At 39.7% G+C, this 20,523-nt stretch overlaps 1 protein-coding gene across 3 annotated transcripts in view; it reads right to left on the reverse strand.

The window, feature by feature from the left end:
* RAPH1 (Ras association (RalGDS/AF-6) and pleckstrin homology domains 1) overlaps positions 1–20,523 on the reverse strand; it is a 111,099-nt gene that overhangs the window by 23,998 nt on the left and 66,578 nt on the right. For 2 of the 3 annotated variants that reach the window (XM_074911128.1, XM_074911127.1), the window contains exons 5-8: positions 19,925–19,999; positions 8,787–8,864; positions 7,281–7,440; positions 3,395–3,516 (exon numbers count right to left, since the gene is read on the reverse strand). In XM_074911128.1, coding sequence (XP_074767229.1) covers positions 3,395–3,516; positions 7,281–7,440; positions 8,787–8,864; positions 19,925–19,999 — 435 coding nt within the window. The remainder of the gene's footprint in view (positions 1–3,394; positions 3,517–7,280; positions 7,441–8,786; positions 8,865–19,924; positions 20,000–20,523) is intronic. The other variant, XM_074911129.1, reaches the window with a different exon arrangement.

A 20,523-nucleotide genomic window follows, 5' to 3' on the forward strand; every position in this document is an offset into this window, starting at 1 on the left:
GGGCATACTTCAGGAGAGCAGTCTGAAAGGCGCAGGAGCAGGCTGTGCCCGTCTGCCGGGAAACAAGCAGGCGGGGAAGGAGACCGGCCTGGCTAAACAGGGACCTTTGGCTGGACCTCAAGAACAAAAGGAGAATCTGTTCCCTTTGGAAGAGGGGCCAGGACTCTCATGAAGACTATAAAGATGAAATTATGCAGGGAGAACATCAGGAGAGCCAAAGCACAGCTAGAGCTCAACCTGGCTACAGCTGTTAAGGATAACAAAACATGTTTCTATCAATTCATTAACAGCAAAAGGAGGATTAAGGAAAATCTCCCTCCTTTACTGGATGCAGAGGGAAACATGGTAACTAAGGATGAGGAAAAGGCTGAGGTGCTCAATGCCTGCTTTGCCTCAGTGTTTAGCAGTGGAACTGGCTGTTCCCTGGACACCCAGCCTCAGGAGCTGGGAGATGGGGAGGGGAAGCAGACCGAGGTCAGCACAGTTGAAGAGGAGGTGGTCAGAGACCTGCTGCACCACTGGGATGCACACAAGGCTGTGGGAGCTGATGGGTTACACCCAAGGGTGCCAAGGGAGTCGGTAGATGTGCTCGCCAAGCTGCTGTCCATGATTTATCTGAAGTCATGGCTGACTGGGGAGGTCCCATTGGACTGGAGGGTGGCAAATGTGACACCCATCTAAAAGAGGCAGAACGGAGGATCTGGGAAACTATAGACCTGTCAGTGTGACCTCGGTGCCAGGGAAGGTCATGGAGCAGGTCATCTAGGATGCCATTAAAAGCCATATAATGGGCAACCAGGGGATCAGGCCCAGTCAGCAGGGGTTTATGAAAGGCAGGTCCTGCCTGACAAACCTGATCTCCTTCTATGACAAGATGACCCAACTACTGGACAAGGGAAAGGCTGTGGATATCGTCTTCCTGGATTTTTGAAAAGTATTTGACAGAGTTCCCCATAGAAAAACTGGCTGCCCATGGTGTGGGTGAAGGAACAGTCTGCTGGGTCAAGCACCGGCTGGCTGGATGGTCCCAGAGAGTGGTGGTCAGTGGAGCTAAATCCAGCTGGTGGCCTGTCACAAGTGGTGTTCCTCAGGGCTCGGTGTTGGGACCATTTCTGTTTAACACCTTGACCTTGGTAAGGACATAGAGTGTATCATCAGTGAGTTCGCAGATGACACCAAGCGAAGCTGGAGTGTCAATCTGCACAAGGACAGGGAGGCTCTACAGAGAGACTTGGACAGATTGGATCAGTGGCCAACGTTAATGGGATGAGCTTCAACAAGGCCAAGTGCCAGGTCCTGCACTTGGGCCACAACAACCCCCTGCATGGCTACAGGCTCGGGGAGGTGTGGCTGGAGCTGTCTGGAAGAGAAGGATCTGGGGGTTCTCATTGACAAGCAGCTGCACATGAGCCAGCAGTGTGCCCAGGTGGCCTAGAAAGCCAACGGCATCCTGGCTTGTGTCACAAATAGTGTGGCCAGCAGAAGTAGGGAGGTGACAGTCCCCCTGTGCTCTGCACTGGGGAGGCCACACCTTGAGTATTGTGTCCGGTTTCGGGCACTTCAATACAAGAGAGATATCAAGGGGCTGGAGCGAGTGCAGAGGAGGGAAATGAAACTGGTGAAGGGCCTGGAGAACAGATCCTATGAGGAGAGATTGAGGGAGCTGGGAGTGTTTAGTGTGAGGAGGAGAAGGCTGAGGGGAGACCTCATCACTCTCTACAGCTCCCTGAAAGGACACTGCAGAGAGACTGGTGCTGGTCTCTTCTCAGGTAATTAGTGACAGAACAAGAACGGCTTTAAACTGCCACAAAGGGAGGTTCAGGCTGGACACTAGGAAAACATTTTTCACAGAAAGAGTGGTCAGTCAGACAGTGGAATAGGCTGCCCGGGGGGGGTGGGGTGGGGTGTGTGGAGTCCCCATCCCTGGGTGTGTTTAAGGGTCGTTTGGATGTGGTGTTGGGGGATATGGTGTAGGGGAGAACTTTGTAGAGTCGGGCTGATGGTTGGACTAGATTCCAAGGGTCTTTTCCAACCTGAATGATTCTGTGATTCTGTGAAAATCTCACAATATTTAAAAAGCCAGAGATCTTTAAACTTGTTACATACAGCCATTATTTACGCGTTCGAAGAAGGATACACAGAAGCAATGTACTACTTAGGCTGAGAGTTTTGCTGAATAAAAATATTTATTTTTCATGAAGGATTACTAAATACTCCTTGTCTTAAAAGGAACCTAACTATGCATAGGTACCCTATCTTATTTAATAAGAAGTTTTGTACTCTTCTTCAGCTTGGAAAGGACCGAGACAAATAAAATCTTCCTCTTCTTAACCCCTAGTTCTTGTACTGGGAAAAAACAATATTCACAAAGGTTAGCCTGTCCAGTATTTTAAGCCAAGGAGACACGATGCTGGGACCTCATTCTTGTTGAGAATGCCTGCCATATGTCCCGACGGTAAATGCATCAACTACATGCTTTTAAAGAGAACTTACTTTTGCTGTTTCATCACAAAGCACTTGAACAAGACTTGTTTTTCAATTCTTGCTTTTAAAAAATAAAAATCAAACCACACTGATTGTGTTTCGAAGGATGAGGATGCAAAACTGATACTCAGTTTAAAACCAAGAAATTACCACACAGATCCTATACAGATATCATCTATGACCCCAAAAGGGAATATATTAGAGTGAAGAGAGAGAGCAAGTGATATTATATCCAGTTCTCTTCAAATTCTTCAAAGAGCCACTTTCTATTTCGTTTCCTCAGCTCTGTTACAGTACTGAACTGCTGCCAGATATCAAAGCTGTAGTTACCATTTGAGTGAAGAAAGGCCTCTGAGGCCATCTGAGAGAGAAGAGGGGCCTTTGGTTTCCTAGCCAGGAAACACGAAACACAGGTGAACAGAGGCAGGTCCCATCTTCCACAGGGAGGGACACATGCTCTCTTCTCTTCAATTGCCGTTTGACCATGGAGTAGCTATTCTCTTCTGTTTTCTCTTCCCTTCTTGCCACCAACATAAGAATGCACAGTGGAGAGGCACTACTATTAGCACTATCTGTCAACACCTTTCTTGCATATTTACATATCTGAACAGCACTAAGTATTGGTATAAATGCCATGAAAACGCTTGCCTTCATCTCCATTAAAATTACCCACAAACACATTAGCAAATAGATTGCTTCAGCTCATGGTTTTCTGCTGGGGATCTGATTTTGTGCCAACTACAAAGTGGAGGTACATGGTGCCGAAATGTAAAGTTGCCTGGCATTTTAATACATACACAAGTATCAAAATAAAAGTATAGAAGTGAATGCTACCAAAAAAAGTAGGAAGCTGCAATTAGGCATGCACACGTGCATGCACACACGTATTCAACGTGAATATCAGGCTTACCTGGGGATTCTTGAAAAGTGCATATTTCTCTATACGTTCCACGAACATTAGTTTGTTTTGACTATCTCTTGTCCAATTCAGCAGATTTTCAACTAAATTTTCATGATCTTCAAAGATCCTTTCTGCAGCAGTAACAAAAGAGCAAATACATTTGAATCTGTCCCATTTTGTGATAGAAACTATTCTGTAGACATACCTGGGAGACAGGGCATATACATGGCGAAAATAGAATTCAACTAAAATGTAGAATAAGTTTACACTAAGAAAATAAAATAACTTAGTCAAATTTCAGACATGCCTGGTTTGAATTTTACACACACACACACACTCAACACTTGTTTAACGTCTCTTCAGGCTTATAGTTCCATCAATATAAGAAGTGTTTTACTTTTTTTTTCACCTGACAAAGCCCACCACCCCATGTGAACAGAGCTGATTCAAATTATGACATTTCAAATGTTATGGGCATAAATAAGAAGGTTATTATATTTTATGTATTCTGGTCCACACAATCCCTGGAGGAATTCATTAGGCAGCTTTTTCAGCACAATTTTTTTTTTTTCCTACATCCTAAATCACCATCTCACTTGTCAAGTATCAAAAATAGTAACAGGCAATGATCACAGGGAAAACAAAATGCTTCCAAAATGCAGGATACCCATAGTTAGTGGGGGTATTGTAGAAGAAGTCTGAAAACTGACATCGTCTGTTTCTTACAATTTATCTTGCTGAATAAATGATGTATCAACAATGGCTTCTGAGAACTCTGAGCTTTAACTCTCTATTGAAATAGTTATCACTAGTACAAGATACTGAAAATAGGCAAAAGAGAAGACGACAAAAAGAGGAAAATTTACTGAAACAGTAGAGAAATATGTGAAACCCCCCCTTATTCTAAAATAAATAAGGAAAAATACATTTTGGAGAAACCGCTAAACCAACTTTCTCCTCCTTTCAAAGACAGTGAAGTAGAATCCTGCTTCCTGCAATTTGTTCCCTCTTCACATAGACCACACAGTGGCATTTCAGCAAATTGTTTCTTTCAGAATCCTTTGGGACCTGCTTGACCTTTCAATTGCACCTGAAAACTGAACATGTTTTTCTTCACAAAAATCAATTACACCACATTTTTACAGAAGGTATATGGCACTGATCACATCTAGACCTAGGAGCTATCACTAATGAAGACTGAGATGACAGATGACATCTCAACATCTTTGGTAATTAAGAATACTAAGCACAGTGAATGCAGCAAAATGTCATCTGTAGGGAATGAATTCAGTTTGAGATGACAACGTGACATTACTGAGGTCTCAGTGAGATCTAAGAAGCTTTCGAGTTACAACTCACAACTTCCATCAAGCTCTATCAGCAATACTGTCTTCCAAGAAAGTAAAAAAAAAGTGTTACTTAACAGAAGAACAAACAAACAAAAAACCCCACTTCAGAGGACTGTGATACAGACGCTTAAATTTCACTGTAGCATCCTTAGTAAAACTGCACAGCTTTCAAAACATTAACTCTTACTACAGGAAGAACAATCACTGAAGTCATACATAAAACAACTTATTCACTGAGTGTGTATGTACCTATAGCATGTAAAACTGCATACAATACAATGTTCCTATTATTAAACATTCTCTGTAAAATTAAAACATTCTAACTCACAGATACTTCATAGACATATTCTGCTTCAACTAAAAAGATGAAACCAACATTTGTCCCAACCAAAAGAAAACTTACAGAGTTGTTTCTATTACAAACTTGCAGGGTAAAACTGGGCAAACATTTCATTCTGCATTCTGGAAAAAGCATCCCTAAGTTCTTCTGAAAGTACATATAAAGCTCCTGGTTAAACCATTAGATAGTAACAGGTGGCCTTCTACTTCAGGCACCTAAATCTGAGTCCTCAAAAACTAGTTAACCACACACATTTTAAGTAGACCACATAAAATGCAGAGACAATCAGGAACGCCACACGTTCATGTCTTTCGCTGCAGTTTGTTAGCTTAAAGTTTTCATTGCATTTTATTGAACTGCACAATTAATGAGCACTCAACTGACAAGACAACATGGTAAAACACACTGTGAACGTATATAGGTTTTCTGTGTCTCGCTAGAGGAAAATATATTAAAGGAGTTCCTTCCTCTTATATAGGCAATGCCAGAAAAAAATGTTTCAAAAGATGAACCACTAGCAAAACAGAATACAATACACAATAGTACACAGGGTACTTTGGCCTTGTTGTAATAATTTTTTCATGTGTTTTTCAAGTTCCAGTATAAAAACACATGAGCCAAACAGGCTGAATTTTGGATTGTCTTTTAAAAAAACCCCACATATGTGAAATCTACAAAAAGCTACCTGAAAGTTGCTCTATTGAGGATCAAGGAAAGCCAAACCGAAAAATAAGAGGAAACTGAATTCTACCCTCTTGCATCTCCTAGGTTTATCACGTTGTAGTCTGAATTTAAAATTCTGTAATTATAAGGGATGTTGTTCTTTAGCTTGAAACTCTTTCAATACAGCAGTCAAATTCTGTCATTTCCAGTATGTCACTAAGCCATACAGTAGAGCATGCACATACTTGCAAAACACCCAACAAGAGAGATCCGTTAACCCTGGTTTCATTTCAAAACCATCAATTCAGTCATACTGTTAATGTGGATAAATATCAGTTTATCTTTCTGTCTGCAGCCTAGCTCTCTGTTTCTAACATTAGTTGAAAATATTTTTTCCAGTATTCCTTTCTTTATTCTTTCCAGGTGCACAGTGAATGGAAGTGTCTTACGAAAGCAAATCTAGGATGAGAAAAACTCCTGGTTGAACCTTGAGTTCAGGATCCTGCTACCTACAAATACAGATATTTTTCAGTGACAGAAACATAAAACTATTGCAGAACTAATAAGGTTATTTATTTATACTATTCTCAGTGGTAGCATGTTACAGAATTATACCTTTGATATTTATATACCAAATCTGGATTTACACAGAACTTGTGCAAATTCGTTCTGGTTCAAAACTGGGCAACTTTTAAGATTCCATTTATTAAAAATTTGAGGTTTTCAGCCTAGTAAGATGTTATTTGTCATATGAAAGGTAGAAGATTCAAAGGATACCTTGTCACCCTACAACAGCCTTTTTTGCTTAACAATAAGCAAAATTAACATGTTACACTGCCTGAAATAGAAAAGTTTTCAGCAAAAGAGAGAGGAAATATTAATTTGGATTTTAATTTTAAATCAAGGTATTTGGGTTCAGTTCTGGGCTTTTCTTTAGGCAATGGGTAAGGTGCTTCACAGCTCTCTGAGGTAATTCTTCTCTGATAATGGAGATTGATAACATTGTTCTATCGTTTTCCCCCTTCTTTTCCGTTCAGATGCTATATCCTTTGGCTAAACGAACAACTTGCATTGTGGTATGTGCAATGCAACACAAAGGAGCTTTAACTGCCCTTAAAGCCATATTGCCAATGGCATTAAAATATTTAACAGAAAAACAACATAGACAGCTTTTTGTAATAAGAGCTATTATGATCAGTACAAAATCTATTTACAAAGAGGAAGATGCACAGTAAGTTTTTTATCCCTTACATCTTTCTTCTGTGAGGAACACATCAAAACCAAGAGGCTCAGTGACTAGACATTAGCAAAGTTCCTATATCACACGCTTTTAATATGAAAAAAGAAAACATTTACAGGTCGTTCTGAAACATCATTCATGAGCTTTGTTACATGAATGAACATTTACTACATGAATGAACAGGATGATGAACATTATGCAGTTTAAATTGTTCTGAGGACACAGACATAGACAAGTATTACATCAATAGATAAGAATTACAAGTTTTTATATAGGATAAATACATAAAGAATTATTACTTACCCATCTGCAATTCAGAGATGGTTTCCACCAACGACCAGTCTAAACTGTAACCACAATGTGATTTGTCCATCAGATTGTCTAATACTTGTCTCACTGTCTGCCTCTCATCCACCATCATTGTTTTTGAGCTGTCATCAGACATATGGACTCTGATCACCAACTATTAAACAGAAAATCAGGAAAACAAGGATTAATTTCCCACATTTGAAATAACATGGGTTTTAACATCTTGTTTCTTTTTCTGAGATTTTCTTAAAATAGCATAGAATCATAGAATAGTTTGGGTTGGAAGGGACCTCAAATATCGTCTAGTTCCACCCCCCCTGCCATGGGCAGGGACACCTTCCACTAGCCCAGGTTGCCCAAAGCCCCGTCCAACCTGGCCTTGAACCCTGCCAGGGATGGAGCATCCACAACCTCCTTGGGCAACCTGTTCCAGTGCCTCACCACCCTCACAGTAAAAAGCTTCTTCCTTATATTTAATATAAACCTCCCCTCCCTCAGCTTCCACCCATTACCCCTCATCCTCTCATTACAGTCCTCTGTAAAAAGTCTCTCCCCATCCTTCTTGTAGGCACCCTTCAGGTACTGGAAGGCCACTCTAAGGTCTCCTCGGAGCCTTCTCTTTTCCAGGCAGAACAAGCCCAACTCTCTCAGCTTGTCCTCGTAAGGAGAGGTGTTCCAGCCCTCTGATCATCATGGTAGCCCTCCTCTAAAATAATTAAGTTCAGTCAGAACACTCCCTCAAAATGTAAAAAGCCATAAATGATGGTTAGATATTTGTATCACAGACACTTAACAAGATACTGTTCCCCTTCAGTATAAGAGAGTAAGTATAAAGATCTTCCCAATACAATGACAACGTGCTTTAGTTGCACATTAAGGAGGAAAATAAAATTCCTACTGCCAAAGACACTGATTAATAAAGTGCCTTTGTGACAATTTGTCTCACATATCTAAGTGGAACAGAGTTCTGCACAACCTTGTATAGAACGAGAATTTTTCACATTTGCAATTCAAGCTTTCTGCCCACTTCCTCTATATTTTATAAAAATGCTGATTATGTAAACAGTATACCTATACCAAATCTTCTTTTTCTGGGGAGTATAAAGCACTAGTGAGAAAGAAATCTGCTTTGAAAACACAATGGCTTTTTATAGGCACTTTAAAGTGACTGCTGTCCAGAAAGAAAAATGCAGCCATTTTTTTAAACAATCAAAAAACTTAAGACAATAGATTCTTCTTGCCAATCATTATGCTTCCTGTTTTACACCTCGTTCAGCCAAAAAAGTTAAAATGCACTACTTGTAATACACTGGCCGACTTGTCAATTCTCATCTTACAGCCAGGTTTTGAGATAGAGATATACAGATATCTATATAGAAAACAGCTTTTGATGTATAAACACTAAATGTAAAAGGCATTTTAAGCTACTGAAAAACCCCAAACTTAAGCCAAGAACACTACATAAACCTGTATAAATAAACCAGTACAAATAAAACTTACCTTTTTTACTTGTGCCTCTTTAATCTTCTCTAACGCAACCCTAATCTTCTCAGCTTTGAGTTTAGCAGCCTGCTCCTCCTAGGGGGACACAAAACACATAATTCCAGTTAACACAAACTTCAGTTTGCGTTTAATTTTGAGGCTACCATGCTTTGCTTTAAAACATCAACTGAAATGCTGATTTACCCACTTATAAATCCTCAACTATTTCTTAGCAATGACGAAGACTATTATTTTTTAAGATGAAAAGTGTTACACTATACATATCTAACATTCATAAATACAACTACCATTATCTCCAAAAGAACGTACTGGAGGTATATATTTTGTATAGACAAACTTGGCATTTCTCTGTTCCTCCACAGTATAAGTAGCCTTGTGCATTGCTACCAAATATTTTAGCATATCATGTATTTACATAGATTTGGACAATACATATTCAACAACAGTGTACAATTGAGTACACCAAATCGATTCTTGATCAACATAAAACACAAACAGCACACTGAGAAGTATCAGAATTTAACAGCACACAGAAAGTACGGAAAACAAATCCTATCAATAGGATTCCACACTATGTACATTAGTTTGGAAGATTCTAAACTATTAAATCTATTTACAATAAGCAGCTTGATCACTCCTTTTATCTTTACTAAATTCAGGCTGTGTTTCTCCTCAATTGAAGTCATTTTAGAAACATAAAGCAAACAATCATTCTTTTCTTTGATACTCTATGTACAACTGGAAATGCATTAAAAATTCAGATAATTTAAATCTATTCTATCTGCTGATTCTAAAAAAATCTGTATATTGTAAGACTAGCAATACTTTTTTAAAAAAAATTTTAAAGATTATTGATGTTTCTGTTGTAAGTGGATTTGAAATGTGCAGCTAAAGAAGCAACCACTCTTTTTAAGATACCATATGCACATTTCAGATTTTAGAAATCTTGAATTGTGGATGCTCATTGTGACTAATATCCAAAAGCATTCTAATTATTTAAAAATCTCTAGAACAATAAACAAACAAATCCCCTCCAAAATATTCAATCTCCTCAGAAAAGAAAAATTATTATTCTTCTCAGATCACAAGTAGCATATCACAACACTCAACATGGCACAGATATTTAGTTCTGCATTGCTTTCTTGTATGAATATAATTCATGGTTTCTTTACCATATGGTGAGCTGATGGCTTTTCTTGTAAAAGTCAAGATTCAGCTATCCTGAAATCCACAGAATTTAAGTTTTCCACTTCTCAGTGAATTACTACTATTCCTATCAACTGCTAAAGGGCATTCCTTATCCTGCTTATTGTACTCTTGCTTAATAGCTTTTGCTCCCTCATATCTGTAACCATACCGTGCACTGGAAAAACCATCAGCTAGACAGGAGAACAGGCTGCCTTGTGAGAAATAGAATTCTTTTCAATAAAATGAATCAGTAAGTTGAGATGAGCAGAAATAACGTGAGCTTGAAACATTATCTGGGAACTCAATTACCTAGGAAGATAGTTTTATTAGTCTATAGGGAACTATGCCTTTTTATTCACCACAACAATGGTGTCATATAGCTTAGAAAGGTTACATTAGTGTTCTATTAAAAACAGTACCATGATACCTAGAATCATTTAAATGTAAAACACACCTAGAATTCTAAAATATTCTTAACATGAACCATTTCCACCTGTAGAAAGAAATTATTACTAAAACCCCAGGCTTTAAAGACTTGTTTCTAACAGCGATGCTATGCACCTATATGCATTATGAAATCAGCAAAAGACTTTTTTTAATTTTACTGTACATTTGGAGAAACTGTAATTTATGGTTTAAAAAAAAGCTGCTCGTTAACCCAACCATAAACCTTTATTGCTGCACAAAGGTTGAGAGCATATTTGGTTTTGCTCTTCACTAAAGTTGAGCAGCCCAATTTTCCACCCCATTTCACTGTACACCTGTGCAATGCAATCATCTATAGCAAAGCCCTGCAGGAGCACTTTACATGATAGAGCACATGAGAGCAAGCAATGAGGCATCAGCTGGGGGCCTCTCAAATATACCTGTGCCAACACAGCTAAAATCTCTTTGTTGATCTCAAAGTTTATAATCTAACATTCCCTAAAATACTTTAAAAAAGAAATTAAAATGTGACCAAAAAGATTTTTGAGGCTTTACTATTTTAACGCCTACAAATTACTTTTCGTTTCCCACTCAGTTTTAATGCGGGTCCAGAGATCAGGATCTCTTATATTTTACTAGAGTTTAACAAAGTCAGTTTAAACAAAACCTCAGAATTACAATTATAAAAATAAGAAACAGTTTCAACTAGCAACAAATTATAAAAAGAGGTCTCAATCCACTTCCTGGAAATGCAGAGAGGAAAAGGAAGCAAGGATTAGAAAATTCTGAAAGCACATAGTTGTCAAGGATTTTAAGTGATTCAAGTTTTGCTTTATAGTTAGTGTCCAGGCTGCTGTTGCATCGTTGCCAATGTGACAAATGATGTTTCACTGGAGCAGGAACTATCTATTTTGATTACTTAATAAAATAATTTAACTACAGAATTCTTCAAAACTTAGATCAATTTATTGTATTTATCTCCTAATGGAAAGAAAAACAGGAAAACAGCCATCCGCATCCCCATCAAAGTCACTCCAACGCTGCACTCAGACATAAACGCAGGCTCCCTCCTCCCCCAGACATGGAACCAAGACAACTCTTCAGTGGGAGGAAGCATGTACAATCCATCGGCTAACAATGTTCCACTGCATGCAGAGAAAGGTGACAGGTGGCAAAAATACCTGACCGCAACTACAGACTATGCAACGCCACAAACAAGGCCAGGACCTACAGTCCAATCACACTTAACTTAGGTATTTATTTCCCCTTTGCTAGTAAATCCTTCTAGTAATAGGGATGTATGCTAGGGGCATAAACATGTACGTAAATGGCAGGACTGCTGCCTAGGTTGTGGTTTCTCAAGTGGCATATACCAACGTATATCTCCGATATGGCTGATACACCTGCCTTCCTTGCACAGCTTTACTTCTTACAGCAGTCATAGTGCTGCTGTGGCCACACAGACAGTTCAGTCAGGGAGCTGATCTGATTTTAAATTAACACAGCAGAAAGATTCAGCAGAACCCAATCCTTGATAAGGCTGCCTTTCTGGTCACATACATGCTATGGCAAAGCACAGAGAAAATACATATATACCCCCATTGCATAAAACCACAAAACATAAAGGACTGCCATTTCCACTTCTGGCAGGAAAAAGATATGCTCTTTTAGTATCAGTACACATCACTAAAATTGTAACGTAAATTCCTTACTTTAATGGAAGGACTTTGGAAGTATTGTTATACTTGCATTTTAAAGCTTTGAGATTACTTTTGGTTATGGAAAACATCACACCTGCTTGAAAGAATGCTTGGCAATGTAGTTATGTTAGGAACTTGTTCATCCAAAATATCCTAACATATTGTGAATTAAAATTGAAAGAGTACTGCTCTGCAATGCAATGGTCTTAAATTAATGACTTTTTGTTTGTATTTTTATATCGGAACTCAGTTTTCAATAATTTTAGCTTATATTGGAAAAGAATAACCCCCCAAAAAATCTAAAACTAAGGTTTCTGTAAGATAACGATAATCACAGCCTCCTGCCCCAGTTTCCTGTTAAATGTGCAGTTAGAAGATATTCCATTAGATACGCAAGATGTATGCTGTGATAGAGCTTGCTCAAATGACTTTATGCCTCACATTTCTAGGTTGGGGTTTTTTTTGTTTCACCGTACATTTTTAAAGTGTCATTAACTTATCCCTTTTACAGAGATCACAGGCAGAACGGAAAAAAAAAGTGGGGAAGAAAATCACTTAAGGCTATAGTATTTAGGAAAACTAGTAATTAAATGATAAGAGGTTATTAACAAAGTCTATATTTCATTTAAGTGAGCAGGTAGATACACAGATGACAAGATGCATAAAAGAAGAAATTTCTTTTATGTTTAATATTTGAAATTTTTCTCTGAAGTTTTACTTTAAATGCATATAACTAAACACAGAAGTAGCATTGACTTCTGAAGGCCCAGAAGCATGTATCCGCTACAGCCTAGCCTCAGGTAGAAATACAATCTCCTGTTTTGCAAGGACTCTTCATTCTGCAGAGTATTTATTGAAACGGAGGTTCCTGCTTCATGAGAACACCATGTTAAAATCTCAATTTATACTTAGTTCCCCCAAACCGCAAGACATCTGTATTGGCCCCATGTTTAATGTGTATCAACCAGAGCATTAATTACAATAATGAAGTGTTGTCTGTTGACTGTTTTATTATTAAAAAAAAAAAGGAACACTAGAACAAGTGTGTATGTAATCAGCACTGGAAGGGGTAAGTCAAATGAGTTAATGTTAATAGCAGTTCTTCTGTATTTCTTAATAAATTCGTTAGGAAAGGCAGAACACCCCTACCCTAAAAAACAATGTGTGGCAATGGTGGCACAGCCCATTTATAAACAGTGAACTTCTATTTACAGTAGTAGTTCATGACCATTTTCAAAATATATGCTTTGTTGCATTTCTGCTCACAATAACCCAGAATAACCTATATCTGAGTAAAGCAGAAGAGGAACCAAGACATCACCCTGTTTCAAAGCTCACTAAATATGAGTATACAGCAGCCACTTTCCTGGTGAGGGGTCCATCCTCCCTAATGTTGATTCATCCCACATTTCCTCCTCCTTCCTTCCCAACTTAATATACAGTTTTCTATACCTCTGGCACATTCCTGACTTAGTGTTACCATACTGTATTATGTAAACAAATACGGAAATGAATGTAAAGCAGTAGTATTTTGTTGGGGATTGTGTCTGAGAATTATTGACCTGAAAAGTTTTTAAATATTACAATGACACTACACTGGGGTAGTGACATATTTTTCCTTTGTTCTACTTCTGTGCACCATTCAAAAACTTTTTGCTATTAGAAACGTAACTTCAAAACAGAAGATGGCTTCTGAATGGAAACTGGAAGGCAGCAGTTAAACTCTAAATGCATCTTGAAGTCGCACCAGCCATTGCCACAAGTTCCTACAGAAGGGACCCCCACAGTCTATTAGAGCAAAAAAGGAAGGCCAAGAGATAAGTGGCAGTTGCTTATGAACTTAAATGCATAACAGAATCTATGAACCTCTCCAGAACCTCCCTTAGGCTTGATCAAAATTACCCAGTATTTAAGCTTTTCACACTCTCCTCAATGATCTTGAGCCATAGGACAACATATACTACATGGCAAAGCGTTAATGCTAGAAGTGTGATGCAAACAAATTTTCACAGACAAATCTGGCAGTGCCACTTCTTATTAAAAAGAGAACCACCATGCAACTTTAATGAGATCAGAATTTTCCTTGTAATATCATTAAGCCAAATTGTTGGGAAGAAGACTGGAAGACTGCAATGCTAGAGTGTCTCTCAAACTGAAGTTGAGGAAGAGAGGATGCAAAACCAGTACCTCAGCTACCTCAAAGGATGACAAAAAGTTAAGTTTGCCCATATCAAATAAATGTGGATGTCCCTATCTCTGGGAAACCTGTTTTTCCCAGTTTTCAAGGAATGTCATCTTGTCCAATTACGCTGCTCATGCAGGGCCATCTAAAGCCAGGTGCCCAGGACTGTGTCCAGATAGCCTCAGAGTATCTCCAAGGATGGAGACTCCACAACCTCTATGGGCAACCTGTGGCAGTGCTAAGTCACTCTCACTGTAAAAGAGTTCCCTGGTGTTCAGACAGAACCTCCTGTATTTCAATTTGTGCCCATTGCCTCTGGTTCTGTCACTGGGCACCAATGAAAAGAGCTTGGCTTCATCCTGTCTTCTTTACACTCTCCCTTCATATATTTGTACACATTGATGAGATCACCTCAAGCCTTCTCTTTGACACGCTGAACAGTCCCAGCTCTCTCTGCCTCTCCTTATAGGAGAGATGCTCCAGTCCCTTGATCATCTTCACAGCCCTTTGATGGACTCTTCAGTAGATCCATATCTCCCATACTGGGGAATCCAGAGCTGGACACGCTATTCCAGGTGTGGCCTCACCAGTGCTTGAGTAGAGGGGAAGGATCACCTCCACCCACCTGCTGGCAATACTCCTCCCGATGCAGCCTAAGATTCCATTAGCCTTTGCCACAAGGGCACACTGCCGGTTCAGGGTCAACTTGATGTTCACCAAGATCCCAGGCCTTTTCTGCCAAGCTGCTCTCTAGCTGGGTGGTCCCCAGAATGGATTCATACACAGAGTCGTTCCTCCCCAGGTGCAGAACTTCACACTTCCCTCTGTGGAACTTCGCAAGGTTCCTGTCAGCCCATTTCTCCAGCCTGTGGAGGTCCCTCTGGATGAGAGCACAACCCTCTGGCATCACAGCCACTTCTCTGTTTAATGTCACCAGCAAACTTGCTGAGGGAACACTCTACCCCATCATCCAGACCAGTAATGAAGATCTAAATGGAAGAGACATGGGTTTGATGGATGGACCACTTGGTGGATAGGGAAATGGCTGTATGGTCACACTCAAAGAGTTGTGGTCAACAGCTCAATGTGTAAGTGGAGAGCAGTGACCAGTGACGTTCCTCAGGGGTCATTGTTGGGACTGGTGCTGTTTAACACCTTTGTTGGTGACATGGACAGTGGGATTGAGTTAAATCAGCAAGTTTGCTGACAACACCGAGCTGTGTGGTGCAGCTGACATGCTGGAGGGAAGGGCTGTGCCATCCAGAGGGACCTGGACAGGCTGGAGAGGTGGGACCGTGCAAACCTCATGGAGTTCAACAAGGCCAAGGGCAAGGTCCTGCACATGGGTCGGGGCAATCCCAAGCACAAATACAGGCTGAATGATGAGTGGATTGAGAGCAGCCCTGAGGAGAAGGACTTGGGAGTAGTAGTGGATGGAAAACTGACTGTGAGCCAGCAATGTGCGCTCACAGCCAAGAAAGCCAACTGTGTCCTGGGCTGCATCAAGAGCAGTGTGGCCAGCAGGGCGAGGGAGGGGATTCTCCCCCTCTACTCTGCTCTCATAAGACGCCACCTGCAGTGCTGTGCCCAGCTCTGGGGTCCCCAACACAAAAAGGACATGGATCTGCTTGAGCGGGTCCAGAGGAGGCCACAAAGGTGATCAGGGGCTGGAGCACCTCCCCTGTGAGGACAGGCTGAGAGAGTTGGGGGTGTTCAGCCCAGAGAAGAGAAGGCTCTGGGGAGACCCTACAGCGGCCTTCCAGTACTGAAAGGGGCTGCAGGAAAGCTGGGGAGGGACTCTGCGTCAGGGGGTGTAGGCATAGGACAAACAGTAACAGTTTTAAACTGAAAGAGGGTAGATTTAGATTTGATATAAGGAAGAAATTCTTTCCTGTGAGGGGGGTGAGACGCTGACACAGGTTGCCCAGAGCAGCTGTGGCTGCCCCCTCCCTGGCAGGGTTCAAGGCCAGGTTGGACGGGGCTTTGGGCAACCTGGGCTAGTGGAAGGTGTCCCTGCCCATGGCAGGGGGTTGGAACTAGGTGATCTCTAAGGTCCCTTCCAGCCCAAACCATTCTATGATTCTATGTTGAAAAATACTGGACCCAGTATTGACCTCTGTGGTGCACCACTGGTTAATGTCCTTCAAGTAGACTATTCCCCTGAAAGACTACTCAAACTAGATTTGACAAAGCTAGTAGCCATGAAGGAAAAAACCCAACACACATTTGCAACGAATTTCACTGGCTCTTTGTCACTTGAAGCATCTGTCTGCACTAGATTATCTTCCTACTTGCAGCTGAATAGAACCTGTCTCCTAACAGCTCTAGGCCAGACTTCTCCCTGAGGCTACCTAAGACAAGTAGTTATAGGAGAAAAGGTACTAGATCTGGGACAATGAAAAAGTGAAGAGAAAAAAAATGAACAAGCCAGGAGGGAGAACAGGCCTTATAAAAACCATTGTAAGTTTGAGAGGGCAAAGAAGACTACAGCATAGCAGATGAGGCACTAGGATTGACTGGTAAGGAGTTTTAGCTGGACGAAAAGCTTGACTGATATGCAGTACAGGACAGAAACACAGACTTGTGAACACAGGCTGTTTGTCTAACAATGTATCCACAAGGGCTTATTAGAATTTATTCTAAGACAAAAGTGACATTAAAGCTACACAGGAACATCACAATAATCACAGCAGATTAGTACAAAGTAGCTTGTACTATGATAAAAAACTTTTATTCCATAATTTTCAGCACTGCACAAACTTTGTTCCTAACCATCTACATCCTTTTTGTGGTTTCCAGGTGTGGCCTTCACAACTTCCTCAAAAACTGGCTGTAGGAGGCTGGAGTTTTCAGATTGTGCTTACATCCTTTGCAGATAAGAAATCAAGTACTGTATTTTTAAACTGCATTAAAAAAAATCTCAAACAGATGCTTCATTCAAGAATGAGCACATCTGAATCTGATCAACCTAAGACACACGAAAGCCAACTTCACAACTGATTTATTCAAAGGTCGGAAGGGATTACAGTGTGTTGTAACCAAAATCTATAAACCAGGGGAATCAACATTCATAAGAATAGTATTTGCCTTTCAGGTCAACAAGAAAACCCGAATGAAGTACTAGATATTTGGAAAGAGAAGGCATAGCATGATTCCTTTTCTCCAGATGCTGACACAGATAGCTGAAGTATTACATCATTAAATCACCATCATCTGGCTTCCTGAATGTAGTTTCAGCTTCACATGCACCAGAATGGTAACAGAAATGGTAACTTCAAAATCTAACATTTTACATTTCTATTTCCTACTTTCTTGTCCTCAACTAGGATCTATTTGAGTCTTGAATGCTCTCTCAAAATTATCTGCACACACTCTACATTTCACAGCCACAAGCTTAGTTTTCAGTATTCATTTGATGGCTTAATTCCAAGCCTATAGGAAACAAGTTTGCAGATTTGACATTAAAGATACATTGCTTTATTTTCAATATTCAATAGATTATTTTGCTGATATGCTACTTCTTTGGGTTTTTTTTTTAAAAAAAAGGGGTTGAATGCTGTGTGAGCAATAGCACATGGAATTATATTTTAAAATTAAGATACCATCATAACAAATAGGCCATTTTCTGTGCTGAGATCTGCCCTATGCTGCAACAGGAACCGTGTTTGTGCAAGGAATCTAGTCCATGACTAAAATTTTTACAATTAGTTATACTATCAGAGGACAAAAATGGTATTACCCCAAATTGTCTCTAGTCTCAATATAAGAGGTAGACAGATCAAAGAGGGGAAAAATACAAGAAACAGTAAGACGATAAGACATAGTTGACACACTAGAGACACCAGCATAGAGCTGCAACATGATCCTACCGTTAACTGATCTAACACCTTGCCACACAACTGCAAGGAAAAGCCCCATTTCTTGGGACTGCTTCCCTCGCACTGGAGCTTACCTCACGTTACAGCAGGCTGAAAAGATCTAAGCAGCAAAGTGGACTTCCATTTCATCATTTTAAAGATATTTCTCTTTGCAGGAGGTTAGAAGAAAACCAGTAATTATCCACACCAGGACTGTGGGCTCAGTAATCAGAAACAGAGGGCCCAGATGTAGAGACAGTCCTAAACTGAGCTAACAACAAACGTTATCCCCAGAGCATTAGCAAGCTCACCAAAAGCAGCTGACTCAGAGGGCTGCAAAGTCTAATAAGCCAAGACAAAGATTTATAAATACAAACATTTAAACTGCAGCAGTCCATTAGAATCACTGATATGAGGCAGTCCATGGTCATATGACGCAATGGACTTAATATTTCATGCATTTTTTAAATTGAAGTTCCATATGGTAATCAACACTCATCCTGTATATAAATAACCAGAAGGGAGGATATGAAAACACATGGAGATGAAAGAGAAAGTTATGGTTTCTGTTTGTGCCACAGCCATTGTTAATCTATTTGCAATCAAGCAAGGTTTGCTGGTTCACTGGCCGTTTGCTTCGTTGGAGGCGTGGGAGCAAGGAGCTGACGGGGGGGAAAGGAAAGAGGTACAGATTTAATTTTAAGCAAAACAGTCACAAGAGAAGAAAGTTACTTGGTTTTGGCTGTTTATACTCCTCTAGAAGACAGTCTGAAAATTTGTTGTCAAGAGACATGCTGAGCATTTTGAGAGAAATGTTAAGGTATTTAAGAAAAAGCAGTAAACTAGTTCTAAACTGTTATTGGAAAATAAAGACTACTTATGCCCAGCAAACATTATCATTATTGTTTTGAAGTTGCCAAGGCACATTTTGTCATTTCAGGCTTGCCTAAGCTTTCTCCTCTAGAGCATTTATTTCAGAAAAAAACCCCAAGGAGTGGTTTGCAGTAGGTAGTAGCAGACATATCTGACACCTCAGCTACTGAACATTCAAAGTTTTCTCAACAACATGAAGCTGTATGTTTTTCACCCAAGCTTGTTTTTCCAATCAAGGAGATATATAGCTTGCTCTATCTGTCCTACCCAAGTTTCAAAAGGAAATACGTATAGAAAATCTAATTCTTAAACTGAACGGCAATTGGCACTCTCTTAGGATGTCACTGACCATTTTCCTGTAAAGAAAATGAATTTATAATCAGGATTTGTACATACCTGGCTCATTAGACCACTCTTACTAGGATAGTCTCCCCACATTATATCAAGACAGCATTCAAAATGTTAAAAAAAAAAAAAAATCCCATTACTTACTACAGCTTATCGTCAATACAGCAAGTGAACTTATTTTAAGGATACTACTGCCTTTTAACAGTACTGAATACTTCCACGTATTTTCCAGTTGTGATTTTTTTTGGGTTTTTATTAAGCTAGTGAATAGGAATAGGAACAAAAGGACTTCTAGCTCAGTACCTTTCCTTTTCAGCTAAGGTGTTTTACCTGCTGACACGGCTATTAAGTATTTGCCAAGAACTTGAGCACTTTGATAAATTTGCAGAAACAAATAATAAAATTCAGCCTTTAAAAGCATCTGGGACAATCAGGAAAATTATGTAAGTCAATGCACAAGTTCCTAGAAAGGGCAGGGGTGGACGGAGCATAGCACACACCAAAAGCATTCTTTCTACATAGAAACAGTAGTCACATACAGGTGGAAAGAAGAAGCATCACCTTGGTCAGCAAATGAGAAGGCTTTCCTGCAATGTTTCTCAGAAGGAGGGAGGTTTCCCTGTCCAAATAGGAGTGCTTGTGCAGAAAGAAAAAGAACATAAGTCAAAAGAAGTCAGTATAGTAATTTTATAGTGTCTTGATTACAGAAGATAAAGTAGGGTTTAAGGAAAAAAACCCTACGTCATCACTTTATTTCCCTCCCATAAAAACATGAACATTCACAAATACTATGAGCCTAACACACTAGTATAAAAGCAGTTGTGCTAATAGAGGACACTATTTTAATCTTCCCATGTACATAATGTCACACAATAGGATTAAGAAAAATTTTGCTTACCTGCTATTGGTTTCTTTTCTGCAAGAGACAACTTATTTTTAAAGACATTTAGAATTATAGGAGTAAGAAAACATGCACTTACAATGCTTTTCAAAATCCTGTCCAGTCTTCTAAAACTGAACATTCTACTTCCATTACGCAAACCTAAAGACACTAAAAACTGGTCATCCTGGAGACAAGGAACTGGTTTTATGCTTTTTACACTGGCTGTTGCTTCCATAGTTAAAGGAAAACGATATTACCATAATAATAATCCAAACCT

The sequence above is a fragment of the Athene noctua genome, chromosome 7 (genome assembly GCF_965140245.1).
Source record: "Athene noctua chromosome 7, bAthNoc1.hap1.1, whole genome shotgun sequence".
NCBI classification, from domain to species: domain Eukaryota; kingdom Metazoa; phylum Chordata; class Aves; order Strigiformes; family Strigidae; genus Athene; species Athene noctua.